Source organism: Muntiacus reevesi, chromosome X (assembly GCF_963930625.1).
Source record: "Muntiacus reevesi chromosome X, mMunRee1.1, whole genome shotgun sequence".
Lineage (NCBI taxonomy): Eukaryota > Metazoa > Chordata > Mammalia > Artiodactyla > Cervidae > Muntiacus > Muntiacus reevesi.
The window spans coordinates 69,153,183-69,170,507 of NC_089271.1; the positions used below are offsets into that span (position 1 = coordinate 69,153,183).

The following is a 17,325-nucleotide window of genomic DNA, read 5'->3' on the forward strand; positions in this document are numbered from 1 at the left end:
CATGGAAGAAATCCAGATGTCAACAGATGAATGGATAAAGAAGCTGTGGTTCATATATACAACAGAATACTACTCAGCCATAAGAAGGAATGCATTTGAGTCAGATGAACGTAGAGCCTATTATATGGAGTGAAGTAAGTCAGAAAGAGAAAAACAAATACTGTATACTAATGCATATATATGGAATCTAGAAAGATGGTACTGATGAAATTATTTGCAGGGCAGCAATGGAGACAAAGACACAGAGAAAGACTTATGGACCACCAAGGGGGGCAGGGAGGATAGAGTGGGATGAATGGAGAAAGTAACATGGAAAATTATATTACCATATATAAAACAGACAGCCAATTAGAATTTGCTATATGACTATGAAAACTCAAACTGAGGAGGGGTGGAATGTGGAAGGAGATGGGAGGGAGGTTCAAAAGAGAGGGAACATACGTATATCTATGGGTGATTTATGTTAATGGCTGGCAGAAACGAACACAATTCTGTAAACAATTATTTTCCAATTAAAAAAATAAACAAAAAAATAAAAATAAATAAAGAATAAACAAATTTAAAATTAAAAAAAGCACAATTTTTTAAAAACAGATGAATGAATAAACAAAATGTAGTATATGCATACAATGCAATGTTCATTCTTAAAAACAAATGAAATTCTGATAGTTGATACAACATGAATGAATCTTAAAACATTCTGTCATGTGAAATAAGACAAAAGGACAAATACTGAATAAATCCACTTATGTGAGGTAAATAAATAGGCAAGTTCATAAGAGACAGAAAGTAGAAGAGAGATTATAAGAGACTAGCGGGAAAGGGGGAGGGGCTCTAGTTTTAAATGGGTACAGAGTTTCTGTTTGGAATGATGAAAAAGGCATAAAAAAGGATGGTGATGATGATTACACAACATGTATTTCACCTACCTGTGTACTTAAAAATAGTTAAAATAATAAGAAAATTTTTAAAAATAACCCAAAGAAGCACAAACAAAATAAGTCATTCCAATATGTAACAGGATACTCCAGTTTAGTGAAAACCTTGAAACAACCTAACTGTACCTCAAGAAGATTTGGGGAGGGCAAAGTTGACAGTGATATGTCCATTCAACAGATAAGTTTTGCCACAGTTAAGGGCAGACACAACCTACTGAGGAAAGAACACTCTCCAAATATTAAGTAAAAAGAAAAAAAGGCAAGGTGAAGAAAACCATGAAAATATATACATTTCCCAATTCCATGGTATGTCAAAAACAAAATGTAAACTTAAGATTGGTACATTTCACTCTACATAAATTTTTCATAAAAAGAAAAATTTTAAATAAATATCAATTCTAATTAATAATATGCAAGCTAAAGCATTTAGATTAAGTGAAATAATGTTTGCAACTGACTTAAAATATAATGAAGGATAGAAAGCTTAGTAGATAAATAGAAATGTCATAAACCAAGTATAGTAAAATATCAACAGAACAATGTAGGACATGAGTTTATGGGAAATCACTGTGAAATTCTGTAAACCTGGCAGTATGCTGGAACTTTTCATAGAAAAATGCTTGAAAAGTAAGATGGTGTGACTGCACTACACTCAAACAGATTAGATTTCAGATGAGAGATTAGCAGTGTTAAAAAGGGACATTGCATACTGATAATGGGTCAATTCATGAGAAAGACATAATAATCCCACAAGTAGATGTACCTAGCAGAGCTTTAACAAACTTTGAGAAAAAAACAGAGAAGTGCAACGAGAAAATGACAAACTGACAATTAAACTTGCAGACCTCAACTTTGCTCTATGAGACAAAATATCATTAAGGATATAGCGGATGTAAATGTAATAAATCAACATAACCTAACTGAAATTTATAGAATATTTCACACCACAAAAGCAAAATATTTGCAAACACCATCATTTTCTAGGTCATAAGAAAAATAGAAAAAATCTGAAGAGAGTAAAAGTAAAACACAAAACATCAAAATTCATAAAGTTTAACATTTAAAATAGTATGCCCACTGGGGAATTTTATATTATTTATAGATTAAAAAAGGATCAACATCCAAAAGCCACCTTAAATAGCTATTAAAAAAAAAAGCAAACTATACCCAGAGAAAAAGTGACAACACAAAATCAGAGTGAAAACCAATGAAATAGCAAAAGGTGAAACAATAAGAAAAAAAAATCACTAAATCCAAAGCTGGTGTTTTTGAAAGGATAGTAAAATCTCTAAACCTCTAAAGAGACTAATCAAGAAAAAAAAGATAAATTATCATTGACAGAAATGAAAGATGAGCTATCATAACAGGGTCTACAAAAAACAAAACCTAAAAAAAGGAATATTATGAACAAATTTATTTGAACCAATACATTTGACTACTTAAATGAAATGGACAAATATTCCAAAGAAAAATTTACCAAAAGCGATCAAAAGAGAACAGATCATCTAAATGGCCCTATACTTATTAAAATAATAGTAATAAGTTATTAAACACAATCTGTTTAAAAATTTTAAAAATCTCAGAAAACTCAGGACAGTAGCTTTACTGGAGAATTCTAGCAAATATTTAAGGATGAAATACCATCTATCTTATAAAAATACTTATAAGTAGAGGAGATAGGAGCATTTCCCTTTTCATTTTACATGAAAACAGTATTACTGTAATACAAAACTCAGAAAGATATACAAGTAAAGGAATTTACAACCCAACATGCCTACTTAAAAGTGAGGTAAAATTCCTGGTGAAACAATATAAGAAAAGAAACACAACAATACATACAAAGAATAATATACGATGACCAGTGAAGCTTATTCTAGCAGTGCAAGACATTTTCTAGATCATCCCACAAATACATTAAAATGCATTTGAAAAAATTAACCATCCTTTTGGCAGTGATGGTGTTTTATGTATAGACAACATGATTGAATATGTAGAAAATCCTTAGGAATCTACTAAAAAGGTTACGAGAACTAGTAGGAGAATATAGTAAGCTCACAGAATGCAAGGTCATTAAAACATTTGAAATTTCATTTACTGTGACAACAGAAAACATAGATTACTTAAGGAAAAATTTAGAAAAATAAGTGCTAGTTATGTACAATGAAAACCATAAAATGCTGCTAAGAGAAATCAAAGAACAGCTAAATAAATGGGAAATATACAGTATTTACATAACTGTAAACAAAATCTGTTAAGATGTCACTAGAGATCCAACAAAATCCCCATAAAAGTTCCAGGAAGATTCTTATTAAAAACTGACAGAATACTAAAATTCATATGGAAATGTGAATAACTGAGTATACCAAAACAACTCTAAAAATGTGGAACCAAGTTGTAGAAGTTACAGTACCTCATTCCAAGAATTACTATAAAGTTACAGTAATCAAGACAGTGTAGGAATAGCTTAAGGATAAACATAAGTATCCAAATGTAACACAACATGCAGTGAGACCTTCTTAGGTTCCTGATTCATAACAAATATTTTTATAAACCACTATAATGCTTGTGATGTAAATGAAAGAATTTTTAATATTAACCAGACATTTTATATTATGAAATTATTATTAATGTTTAAGTGTAATAATTATACTGTGGTAATGTTTAAACGTTCTTATCTTTCAACAATATATTCTGAACCATATATAATCAAAATGATATGATTTCTGAGACTTCTCCAAAATATTGTGAAGTCAAGAGAATAGATGAGAAAAAAAAAAAGCTAGTCATGATGCTGGGAAGGACAGAAAGCAGGAGAAGGAGACAACTGAGGACAAGATGGTTAGATGGCATCATCAACTCAATGGACATGAGTTTGACCAAGCTCCAGGAGATGGTGAAGGACAGGGAAACCTGGTGGGCTGCAGTCCATGGGGTTGCAAAGAGTTGGACATGACTGAGCAACAGAACAAGTTCAGTTCAGTTCAGTTCAGAGAACAGATGGAAAAAAAAACTAGTCACATGTTGCTAATTTTTATTGAAAGTTCAGTAAATTACTTATTTGCAATCCCTAACCACATATCATTATCATCATCATCTAAAATCTACTATTATATTTTTATTACCATATGCCTGGTATTGTGCTAAATGTTTAATGTGTATTATTTCATTAAACTTTTGATGACTCCTATAAGGAAGATATAATTTGCCTTATCTCACACATGAGTAAAGAGATTTGAAGGATTAGGCAAATTGCTTTGGGTCAAAGAATTAAAACATCTGAATATGAATATGTATCTAGTCTTTTCTTCCTGTACCACTTAACAAAATAAAGACCCACAATTACTGACTAATATGTAATAATTCTTGAATAAATGAATTGAGCACAATGAGAAATGAAGATTGGCCCTGGCCACTCAGAAAGTCATAAAAAATAGACCCTAGTCAGTAACTGAACTGCAACACACTGACTAGATCAGAGCAAGCTGTTTTACATGTGTGTCAGTCAATATTCCAGCTTATTTTTGTTTGCTCCTTCCTCTCTCACTCCCACAGTGCCAATATAATCTTTCTTCTTCCTTTCCTTGCTTTTCCTTCTACAAAATGGTGCTAAATTGTCATCTGTTGTATAGTCACTAAGTCGTGTCTGACTCTTTGAGAAGTCATGGATTGTAGCCTGCCAGGCTCCTCTGTCCATGGGACTTTGCAGGCAAGAATACTGTAGTGGATTGCCAGTTCCTTCTCCAGAACATGCTGGTAATTATTGAAGGTGGGTATTGTACATATGGAGACTAGTTTTTTTTCCATCTGAACTGAACTGAACTGAACTTGTTCTGTTGCTCAGTCATGTCCAACTCTTTGCAACCCCATGGACTGAAGCATGTCAGGCTTCCCTGTCCATCACCAACTCCCAGAACTTGCTCAAACTCATGTCCATCGCGTCAGTGATCCCATCCAACCATCTCATCCTCTGTCGTCCCCTTCTCCTCCTGCCCGCAATCTTTCCCAGCATCAGGGTCTTTTCAAATGAGTCAGTTCTTTGCATCAGGTGGCCAAAGTATTGGAGTTTCAGCTTCAGCATCAGTCCTTCCAATGAACATTCAGGACTGATTTCCTTTAGGATGGACTGGTTTGATCTCCCGGCAGTCCAAGGGACTCTCAAGAGATTTCTCCAAGACCACAGTTCAAAAGCATCAATTCCTCGGCACTCAGCTTTCTTTATGGTCCAACTCTCACATTTATACATGTCTAATGGAAAAACCATAGCTTTGACTTTTATTTCATAATGAAAAGTTTATTCAAAACATTGAAATCGTTTATGGATTTAAGGAATAATTTTTTAACGTTTTTCTACCTCAAGTAAAATACAATCACTTTTGTGATCATTCAAGAATCTAAATCCTTCCCATGTACCTAATTCTATTAATAGTACCTAATTTTTTAAGTTGCATCAAATACTGCCAATAGGATAAAGTAACCTACAAAAAATCTCTGGTTGATTACAACATCCTTTCCTTCGATGACTGAACTATAATCTATGAATCTATGAAAGTCACACATTAAAAAGAAATTATAAATAAAAAGTGGTTTACCTCTCTCAATTTCTCTCGCTCTCGCTCTCGCTCAGCAATACGTTTTCGCCTCTCTTCTTCTTCCTTAAGAGCATTCTGTGTTTCTGTTCTTAGCTTATCATCTTTAAGTATCTTCCGAATTTTCTTTCTGCCTTTTCCAGGAGACTTGGAATCATCATTTTCATCTTCTTCTTCATCATCTTCTTCATCTTCTTCTTTATCTTCTTCAGAATTGCTCTATGGAATTTAAATGATCAAAACATTAATACTACAAAGTTTTCTGATTTATCCATTTCTCACTCCAATTAATATGCCAAGAAAAGGTAGAAGATGACATACTGAAAAGCTTCAGAATTATACTTTACAATATAGAACAGAATTTTACAAACAGAACTCTAAAAGTGGGGCAAAGGACTGAACAGAAAATTCTCCAAAGGAGACATAGAAATGTCAAATAAGCACATAAAATGACACTGAACATCACTTCTTATTAGGGAAATTTAAATCAACACCACAAACGAGACACTATCTCACACCCATTATGATAGCTATGAAAAAAAAAAAAACAGAAAATAACAAGTGTTGGTGAGGATGGGGAAAAACTAGAAGGCTGGGACATTGGGAAAACAGTGTAACTCCCTCAAAAAGTTAAACATAGAATTATCATGTGATCAAGCAATTGCACATCTCAGATTACAACCAAAAGTATTAAAATCAGGGACTCACTTGCATTCCTATATAGTAACAATGAAAAATCAGAAAGTGAAAATAAGGAATCAATCCCATTCACCATTGCAACAAAAAGAATAAAATATCTAGGAATAAACCTACGTAAGAAGACAAAAGAACTGTATAAGGGAAATTATAAGACACTGATGAAAGAAATCAAGGATGACATAAACAGATGGAGAGATATTACATGTTCCTGGGTAGAAAGAATCAATATTCTGAAAAAGACTATACTATCAAATCTATCAAATGTAAGGGCTTCCCTCATGGCTCAAACAGTAAAGAGTCTGTCTGCAATGTTGGAGACTAGGGTTCAATCCTTGGGTTGGGAAGATCCCTGGAGAAGGGAATGGCAACCCACTCTAGTATTCCTGCCTGGAGAATCCCATGGACTGAGGAGCCTGGCAGGCTACAGTTCATGGAGTCACAAAGAGTCAGAGACAACTAAGCGACTAACACTTTCACTTCTTTCACCAAATGCAATCTACAGATTCAATGCAGTCCCTATAAAATTACCAATGACATTTTTCACAGAACAAAAAATTTCACAACTCATATGGAAATACAAAAGACGCTGAATAGCCAAAGCCGGCTTGAGAAAGAAGAATGGAGCTGGAGGAATCAACCTTCCCGACTTCAGACTATGCTACAAAGCTACAGTCATCAAGACAGTATGGTACTGGCACAAAAACAGGAATACAGACCAATGGAAAAAGAGAGAAGACAGAAAGCCTAGAGATAGAAAGAAAAAAAAAAAGACAGAAAGCTCAGACACAATCCCATGAACCTATGGGTATCTTATTTTTGACAAAGCAGGCAAGAATATACAATGGGGCAAATATAGCCTTTTCAATAAGTGGTGCTGGGAAAACTGGAGAGCTACATGCAAACGAATGAAATTAGAACACTTTCTAATACCATACAAAAAGATAAACTCAAAATGGATTAAAGATGTAAGATCACAAACTATAAAACTCTTAGAGGAAAACATAGGCAGAACACTTGACATAAATCAAAGCAAGATCTTCTATGACCCACCTCCTATAGTAATAGAAATAAAAACAAAAATTAACAAGCAGGACCTAATTAAATTCAAAAGCTTTTGCATAACAAAGGAAACTACAAACAAGGTGAAAAGACAACCCTAAGAATGGGGGTAAATAATAGCAAAGAAAACAACTGACAAAGAATTAATTTCCAAAATACAGAAGCAGCTCACACAAGTCAACACAAGAAAAACAGTCAACCCAATCAAAAAGTAGGAAAAAGACCTGAATAGACATTTCTCTAAAGAAGACATACAGATGGCTAACAAATACATGAAAAAATGCTCAACATCACTCATTATTAGAGAAATGCAAATCAAAACTACAATGAGATATCACCTCACAGTGGTAAGAATGGTATCATCAAAAAGTCTACAAACAATAAATGCTAGAAAGGGTGTACAGAAAAGGGAACCCTCTTGTACTCTTAGTGGGAATGTAAATTGATACAGCCACTATGGAAGACAGTACTGAGATTCCTTAAAAAAACTACGAATAAAACCACTATTCAGTTCAGTTCAGTTCACTTGCTCAGTAGTGTACGACTCTTTGCGATCCCATGAACCGCAGCACACCAGGCCTCCCTGTCCATCACCAACTTCCAGAGTTCACCCAAACCCATGCCCATCAAATCGGTGATGCCATCCAACCATCTCATCCTCTGTCATCCCTTTCTCCTCCTGCCCTCAATCTTTCCCAGCATCAGGGTCTTTTCAAATGAGTCAGCTCTTCGCATCAGGTGGCCAAAGTATTGGAGTTTCAGTTTCAACATCAGTCCTTCCAGTGAACACCCAAGACTGATCTCCTTTAGGATGGACCGGTTGGATCTCCACTATATGACCCAGCAATCCCACTACTAGGCATAAACCATGAGGAAAGCAAAATTGAAAAAGACACATGTACCCAAATGTTCACTACAGTGCTGTTTACAATAGCTAGAACATGGAAGCAACCTAGATGTCCATCAACAGATGAATGGATAAAGAAGCTGGGGTTCATATATACAAACTACTCAGCAATAAAAAGGAATGCAGTTGAGTCAGTTCTAATGAGGTGGACAAACCTAGAGTCTATTATACAGAGTGAAGTAAGTTAGAAAGAGAAATAAATGTCGTACACTGATGCATAGATATGGAATCTAGAACGGTGGTACTGATCAATTCATTTTCAGGGCAGCAATGGAGAAACAGACAAAGAGAAGAATCTATGGACACGGGGGTAGGGGAAGAGGAAGAGGGTGGGATGTATGGAGAGAGTAACATGGAAATTTACAATACCATATGTAAAATAGATAGCCAACAGGAATTTGCTGTATGGGAACTCAAACAGGGGCTCTGTGACAAATCTAGAAGGGTGGGAAGGTGAGAGTGATGGGAGGGAGGTGACATGAGTGCACCTATGACTGACTGTTGATGTATGACTGAAAATAACAAAATTCTAAAGCAATTATCCTTCAATTAAAAAAATAATAAAGTGGCAAAACAAAGATTATGCACATAAAAGAAAAGCAGGGACTCAAAAAGACATTTCTATAACCATGTATACAACAACGTTATTCTAAATGGCCAAAAGTGTGCTGGCTTCAGCAGCACATATACTAAAATTGGAACTAAATAGCCAAAGGTAGAAAGAATTCAAACGTCCATCAACAGATGAATGGATAAACACAACATGTCATCATACATACACTGGAACATTATCCAGCCTTAAAAAGAAAAGAAATTCAGATATATGCTAAAAGGTAGATGACCCTTGAAAACATTATATCAGTGAAATAAGCCAGAAAAAAAGGACAAATATTGTGTGACATCATTTATATGAGATACCTAAAATGGGCAAATTTATAGGGACAGAAATTAGAATTAGACATCACCAAGGAGCTGCAGATAGGTGGGGATTGGGAGTTACTGTTTAATGGGCACAGAGTTCCTAATTATGAATGTTATTAAGGCCATTGCATTGTACACTAGAAATGGTGAAAAGGGTCATTACAAAAATGAACTCTTCTAAAAGAGAATAGAATTGATGAAACATTATGGAGAACTTGTACTCTAAATAATTCTGCTTATATACAAGAAACTGAAATTGACTAATTTCACTGCTAGAAGAAATTTATTCATTTAATGAGTTATTATGTTTTATGTAGTCAAACAGAACACTTCATATCAGTTCCATAGCCCTAAGAATATAAATAATGAATCAGAAAGCTTAAACTTTCCATCAAAATCAGTGAAGGAAAAGAAAAAAATTGAAAATATATTACAGTTAACACTTTTGCATATTTATATATTTAATAATTAGTCAATTCTTCCACAAAGCTTAAAATGTAAATGAACTAGTAGAATTCAACTTATGAATAGAATGCAAATGAGGTAATAACATATTTACTATGGTCTACTATACCAGTGACAAATCCAAGTACATGGTAAATCTCATTATTTATTACCTTGTTTTCACTGGATGAGTCTTCTTGAACCTTAATGCGTCGCCTTTTCTTCTTCTGTTTGTAACTTCTCTGATTTTCTTCCAACTCTGCTTTCTTTGCAGACCTAAAGAATATTTAAAATGCAAAATAAAATACTTTATGGTAAACTTTCTTACATGAATTATGTACTATTTTAGAACTGCTTTACTTTTGGATACATTCTTTAATAAAATGATAAAGGAAAAAATAAAAAGCAAAAAATCTTCTCTGGGTTCAAAAAGGAGAGCACTTAATTTGAAATCCAGTGAACAACAGAATTGCCATACGACCCAGCAATCCCACTCCTGGGCATACACACCGAGGAAACGGACCTGAAAGAGACACGTGTACCCCAATGTTCATCGCAGCACTGTTTATAAAGTCAGGACATGGAAGCAACCTAGATGCCCACCAGCAGACGAGTGGATAAGAAAGTTATGGTACATATACACGATGGAATATTACTCAGCCATTAAAAAGAATTCATTTGAATCAGCTCTAATGATATGGATAAAACTGGAGTCCATTATACAGAGTGAAGTAAGCCAGAAAGATAAACACCAATACAGTATACTAACGCATATATATGGAATTTAAAAAGATGGTAACGATAACCCTCTATGCAGGACAGAAAAAGAGACACAGGTGTATAGAACAGACTTTTGGTCTCTATGGGAGAAGGCGAGGGGGGGATGATCTGAGAGAATAGCATCAAAACATGTATATTATCAAGTGTGAAACAGATCGCCAGCCCAGGTTGGATGCATGAGACAAGTGCTCAGGGCTGGTGCACTGGGAAGACCCAGAGGGATGGGATGGGGAGGGAGGTGGGAGGGGGGATCGGGATGGGGAACACATGTAAAACCATGTCTGACTCATGTCAATGTATGGCAAAAACCACGACAATATTGTAAAGTAATTAGCCTCCAACTAATAAAAATAAATGAAAAAAAAAAATGAAATTCAGTGAAGAAAAAAATAAAAAATAAATTCAGTGATCAACATTCTAACTTATTCAAGAGGGAGGTGTAGCATATGAATAATAAGATGGATGGAGCACCTTCAGAAATATAATTGGCCAATATACACGTGAAAAATATTCACCATCTCTTTAAAAAAAAGATTATAAAAGTTAGATACAATTTTCATCATATCAGCACACACAAAGTCAAAAAAAGTAACAATTTGTAGTGTGAATACATCTGTGGTTAGAAATTGGTATATAAGCTTACATTAATCAAGACAATATGTTCCTACATAAAGGACAGACATGAAGATCAACAGCAGAGAAATGAGAACCCAGAAATAAAACTTTATATTTATGGTCAATTGATTTTCCACATGGTCAAGACAATAAATACGCCCAACAGTCTTCACAAATAGTACTCAGACTACTGGATATCTACATGCAAAAGGATGAATCTGGACCCCTATCTTAAGACATAAAAAAATGAACTCAAATGGATTGCAGTTCCCCCAACATGTGTTCTACTTAACAGATTGCTCATTGTTTTATTGCTGAACCAGTGAGACAATGGCTACTTACATATTCAGTTGGGGGAAGAAAATATTGACTTCTATAAGTGTGAAAATATATATGAAAAGTCCTAAAACTGTATTAACTTTAACCCAATAATGTCATTTTTAGAAATTTACTCTAGGATTTAGGTATGAGGGAGGAGACAAGATGGCACAGTAGAAGGACTTGAGCTCACCTCCTCTTAAGAAAACATCAAAATCACAAAGAATTGCTGAATAACCATCAAAAAAAAAAAAAAAAACACTAGAAACTACAAAAAAATATTCTACATCTAAAGACAAAGAAGCCACAACTGAGACAGTAGAAGGGGTGCTTTTACCATATAATAAAATTCCATAATGAAAGGGACAGTGACCCACAAACTAGAAAATAATTATATTACAAAAGATTTCCCACAAGAGTGAGACTTCTGAGACCCTCATCAAGCTCATCAGCATGAGGATAACATTTGGATTTGAAGGCCAATGGAGCTTGGGTATAAGAGCTCCACAGGACTGGGCGGAAACAGATTCCACTCTTGGAGGGCACACATGTGGTTTCACATGCACTGGGCTGCAAGGCAAAGCAGTGACTCCATAGGAGCCTGAGACAGATAAACCTGTGAGTATTGCAGGGTCAACTGGGTAAGCAGGAGTCAGCTGTGGCTCACTGTAGGAGACAAGGACACTGGTGGCAGAGGCTGCAGGGAATGTTCATCAGCAAGAGCTCCCCAAGAGGTTGCCATTTGGGCAAACACCACCTGGACCCACACAACAGTTTGCAGGCTTCAATGTTCAGATGCCTCAGGCCAAACAAACAAGATGAGAACACTGCCCCAGTCATCAGCAGACAGACTGCTTAAAGTTCTCCTTAGCCCACAACCACTTGAAAACACACCCCTTGACATGGTCCTCCCCACCAGAGGTACAAGGTTAAACTCCATCCACCAGTGGACAGGCACCAGTCTCGTCCAACAGCAAAGCTGAACAAGTCCCTGGATCAACCTCACCCACCATGAAGCAGACACCACAGCAAAAGGAACTATACTTCTGCAGCCTGTGAAATGGAAAACACAAACAGAGAAACTTAGACAATATGAGATGGCAGAGAAGTATGTTCCACATTAAGAAACAAGATAAAACCCCAAAAGAACAAGTGAATTGGAGATAGGCAATGCATCTGAAAAAAATTAGAGTAAAGATAGTAAAGATGATCTAAGTTCTTATAACAAGAATGAAGACACAGAACAAGAAGATACAAGAGAAGTTTAACAAAGAGCTACAAGTTTTAAATAAACAGATGACCAACACAATAACTAAAATAATAAATATACTCAAAAGAATCAATAGCAGAATAAATAAGGCAGAAGAACAAATAAGTGAGCTAAAACACAATTTGGTATAAATCATTGCTACAGAACCAAATAAAGAAAAAAGAATGAAAAGAAAGGAGGACAGTCTCAGAGACCTTAGAGACAATATTAAATGTACCAACTTGCACATTATATGAGTCCCAAAAGGCCAAAGGAGAAAGGGCATGAGAAAAGATCAGAAGAGGTAAGAGCTGAAAACCCCCCTAACATGGGAAAGGGAACACTCACTCAAGTCCAGGAAGTGCAGACAGTCCCATGTAGTATGAAACCAAGGAGGAACACAATGAGACACATAGAATTCAAATTGACAAATATTAAAGACAAAGAGAAAATTTTAAAGGCAACAACAGAAAAGCAACAAATAACATACAGTGGAATCCCAATAAGGCATCAGCTGATTTTTCATTAGATACTTTTCTGGCCAGAAGGGAGTGGTACAATATATTTAAAGTGATGAAAGGGAAACATATACAAACAAGAATATTTTACCCAGTAAGACTCTTGTTCAGATTCAACACAGCTATCAAAAGCTTTACAGACAAGCAAAAGCTAAGAGAAACCAGCTTTATAACAAACGCTGAAGGAACTTCTCTAGGCAGAAAAGGAAACAACCAAAAACAAGAAAAGTATAAATGGAAAGCCTCACTGGTAAAGGCAAATATACAGTAAAGGTAGGAAATCATCCACACCTAAATATGGTATCAAATCAGCAATTATGAGAAGAGTACAAATGCAGGTTATTGGAAATGCTTGGAAATTAAGAGGCCAGCAATTTAAAACAATTCTGTTAATACACAGACTGCTGTACCAAAACCTCATGGAAATCACAAACTAAAAATCTACGATTTAGACACAAAAAAGAAAAAGCAATCCAAACACAACACTAAAGGTAACTGGCAAATCATGAGAGACATTGATGTAAGAAATCAAAAATGACAGAAACAGATAGAAAGATATACTGTGTTCTTGGATTGGAAGAATCAATATTTTCAAAGTGACTATACTACTCATGTCAATCTACAGATTCAATGCACTCCCTATCAAATCACCAATGGCATTTTCAATAGAAGTATAACAAAAAAATTTACAATTTGTATAGAAAAACAAAAGACCCCAAATAACCAAAGAGATACTGAGAAAGAAAAACAAAGCTAGAGGAATCAGGCTTCCTGGCTTCAGACTATACTACAAAGCTACAGTAATCAAAACAGTATGGTGCTGGCACAAAAACAGAAATATAGATCAATGGAACAGAATAGAAAGCCCAGAAGTAAACTCAAGCACTTATGGTCAGTCAGCCTATGACAAAGGAGGCAACAACATACAAAGGAGAAAATACAATCTCTTCAGTGATTGGTGCTGGTAAAACTAGACAGCTACATGTAAAAATGAAATGAGAACATTCTATAACACCATGCATCCTTAGTCTTTCAGTCCTGTACGACTCTCTGTGACTCCAAGGACCATGGCCAGCCAGGCTCCTTTGTCCATAGGGTTCTCCAGGCAAGAATACTAGAGTGGGTTGCCATTTCCTTCTCCAGTGATGAAGTATGAAGTGAGTGAAGTGAAGTTGCTAAGTCGTGTCTGATTCTTTGCAACCCCATGGACTGCAGCCTACCAGGCTCCTCTGTCCATGGGATTCTCCAGGCAACAGTATTGGAGTGGGTTGCCATTTCCTTTTCCACTATACTACTGCTAATTCACTTCAGTCATGTCTGACTCTGTGCAAGCCCATCCCTGGGATTCTCCAGGCAAGAACACTAGAGTGGGTTGCCATTTCTTTCTCCAATGCATAAAAGTGAAAGTGAAAGTGAAGTTGCTCAGTCATGTCTGATTCTTTGCGACCCCATGGACTGCAGACTACCAGGCTCCTCCGTCCATGGGATTTTCCAGGCAAGAGTACTGGAGTGGGGTGCCATTGCCTTCTCCATTCTCCACTATAGCATCATACAAAAAATAAACTCAAAATGGATTAAAGACTTAAATGTAACACCAGGCACTATAAAACTGTTAAAGGAAAACATAGGCAGAACACTGTTTGACATAAATCACATAAATACCTTTTTGAATCTACCTCACAGAGAAATGAGAGTAAAAACAAACAAATGGGACCTAATTAAACCAAAAAGTTTTTTAACAGCAAAGGAAACAACAAACAAAATGAGAAGACAACCCACAGAATGAGAGAAAATATTTGGAAACAGTGCAACTGACAGGGGATTAAACTTCAAAACATACAAAGAACTCACTGCATCTCAATAACAATGACAACAACAACAAAATCAAGAAAACGGACAGGAAATCTAAATAGACATTTCTTCAAAGACATACAGAAAGCCAAAAAGCACATGAAAAAATAATCATATTCATTAATAATTAGAGAAACACAAATCAAAACTGCAATAAGGTACCACCTCACAACCATCAGAATGGTCATCATCAAAAATTCTACGAATAATAAATGCTAGATAAGGGGTGGAAAAAAGAGAACCCTCATACACTGCTGGTAAGAATATAAATTGGAACAATGGAAAACAGTATGGATTGTGCTCAAAAAACTAAAAGTAGAGTTACCAAATGATCCACAAATCCATTCCTGGGCATATACTCAAACAAAACTAAAATTTAAAAAGATACATGCACCCGTATATTCAAAACAGCACGATTTACAACAGACAAGACATGGAAACAATCTAAATGTCCATGGAGAGATGAATGGATAAAGATGTGCTACACATATACACAATGGAATATTAGTCATAAAAAGAATGAAATAATTCCATTTGCAGCAACTTGAATGGACCTAGAGATTATACTAATGAAGCAAGTCAGAAAGAGAAAGACAAATACCATATATCACTTATATGTGGAATCTAGAATGCAACACAAATGAACATATCTATGAAACACAATCAGACTCACAGACAGAAGAAATTTCTGGTTGTCAAGGGAGAAGGAGGAGTAAAGGAAAAAAGGATTGGGAGTTTGAGATTAGCAGACTCAAAGGATTATATATACATATATCTATATATAAAATATATTTTAGATATATACATCAGATGGATAAAAAACAAGGTCATACTGTATAGCACAGGGAACCATAGTCAACATTCTTTTATACACCATAATGGAAAGATTATAAAGAACAACATAAATATGTATAGCTGAATCACTTTGCTATATACCAGAATTTAACACAACACTGTAAATATACTACATTTCTATAAAGTTTTTTAAAAAGGGATTAAGAAGATGGCGGAGGAGTAGGACGGGGAGACCACTTTCTCTCCTACAAATTCATCAAAAGAATAACTGAACGCAGAGCAAACTTCACAAAAAAACTTCTGATCACTAGCTGAGGTCATCAGGAGCCCAGAAACACAGCCCATTGTCTTCAAAAGGAGGTAGGACAAAATATAAAAGCTAAAAAGTGAGACAAAAGAGCTAAGGACGGAGATTCGTCCAGGGAAGGGAGTCTTAATAGAGGACGTTTCCAGACACCGGGAAACCCTCGCACTGGCGGGCCTGGGGGAAGTGTTTGAATCTCGGAGGGCAACCTGACTGGGAGGGAAACAACAAATACGAGCCTAAAAGCAACTCCCAGCAGAAAAGTACCCCAGACACCCGCATCCGCCACCAGCAAGTGGGGGCAGAACGGAGAGGAGCCAGCGGCATTGCTTGGGGTAGGGTCCGGGCCTGAGTGCCCTGAGGACAATGGGAGGGAGCTCTTGTGAGTTGCCAACTTGAACTGTGGGAGAGCAAAAGAGGGAGAGAAAATTAACCAGCCCGAACACACTTCCGGCCGTTCACAGAACAAAGGGACCAAGAAAGCCCAGAGAAGAGCTCGCAGCCTGCGGACCGGCCCAACCCAGAGGCAGGAGGCAGGGGGGAGGGGAAGCGGGCAGGCTCGGCCCCAAGGACCGCATCCCCTGCCGCACTGCAAACAGGACCCCAGTTTCTAATCAAGGACCCCCTGAGATTCTGGATGGTCGACATACCCCGGGAGGGTCGCCATCCCCCGGGAGGGTCGCGGCGAGACACAGAACACAGGCACACGACCGGCGCCAGCGGGGACTGGGGCTGGGGACGCGGAGGGCAGAAGGCGCACGCACCCGACCGGCACGGGCAGAAACTGAGACTGGGACCACGGAAGGGAGTGGGCGCAACGTACCTGGGGAAAGTGCGCCCGTCAAGCCCCTGGCTGCCTGGACCGCTCTGACGGGGAAGGCACAAAGAGCAGGCGCAGCTTTTTGTTCCGCACTTTTGTGGAACACCCGAGGGCTGGAACCGCTCGCAGCACGGGGCACGCTCCATATAGAGCAGCCGGGAGCCTGAGCAGCGCAGACGGAGAAAGCAGCAACAGCCCCTCCCTGCAGCGCGACGGAATTAGCAACCTGAATAAGAGTCCACTTCCGCCCGCCTGTGTCAGGGCGGAAATGAGGCCCTGAAGAGACCGGCAAACAGAAGCCAAATAAACAAAGGGAACTGCTTCAGAAGGGACCGGTGCAACAGATTAAAATCCCTGAAGAAAACACCGACTACACTGGAAGGGGCCTGTAGACACTGAGAAGTGTAAGCGGGAACGAGGACCGATGTGAAACTGACCCAAACCCACACTGACCGCAACAGCTCCAGAGAAATTCCTAGATATATTTTTACTTTTTTTTTTTAAGTAAGGAAAAAAAAATT

At 37.0% G+C, this 17,325-nt stretch overlaps 1 protein-coding gene across 10 annotated transcripts in view; it reads right to left on the reverse strand.

The window, feature by feature from the left end:
• ATRX (ATRX chromatin remodeler) overlaps positions 1-17,325 on the reverse strand; it is a 269,851-nt gene that overhangs the window by 109,937 nt on the left and 142,589 nt on the right. For all 10 annotated transcript variants that reach the window (XM_065916981.1, XM_065916979.1, XM_065916987.1 and 7 more), the window contains 2 exons: positions 9,728-9,830; positions 5,528-5,743 (listed from right to left, as the gene is read on the reverse strand). In XM_065916981.1, the coding sequence (XP_065773053.1) occupies positions 5,528-5,743; positions 9,728-9,830 (319 nt within the window). The remainder of the gene's footprint in view (positions 1-5,527; positions 5,744-9,727; positions 9,831-17,325) is intronic.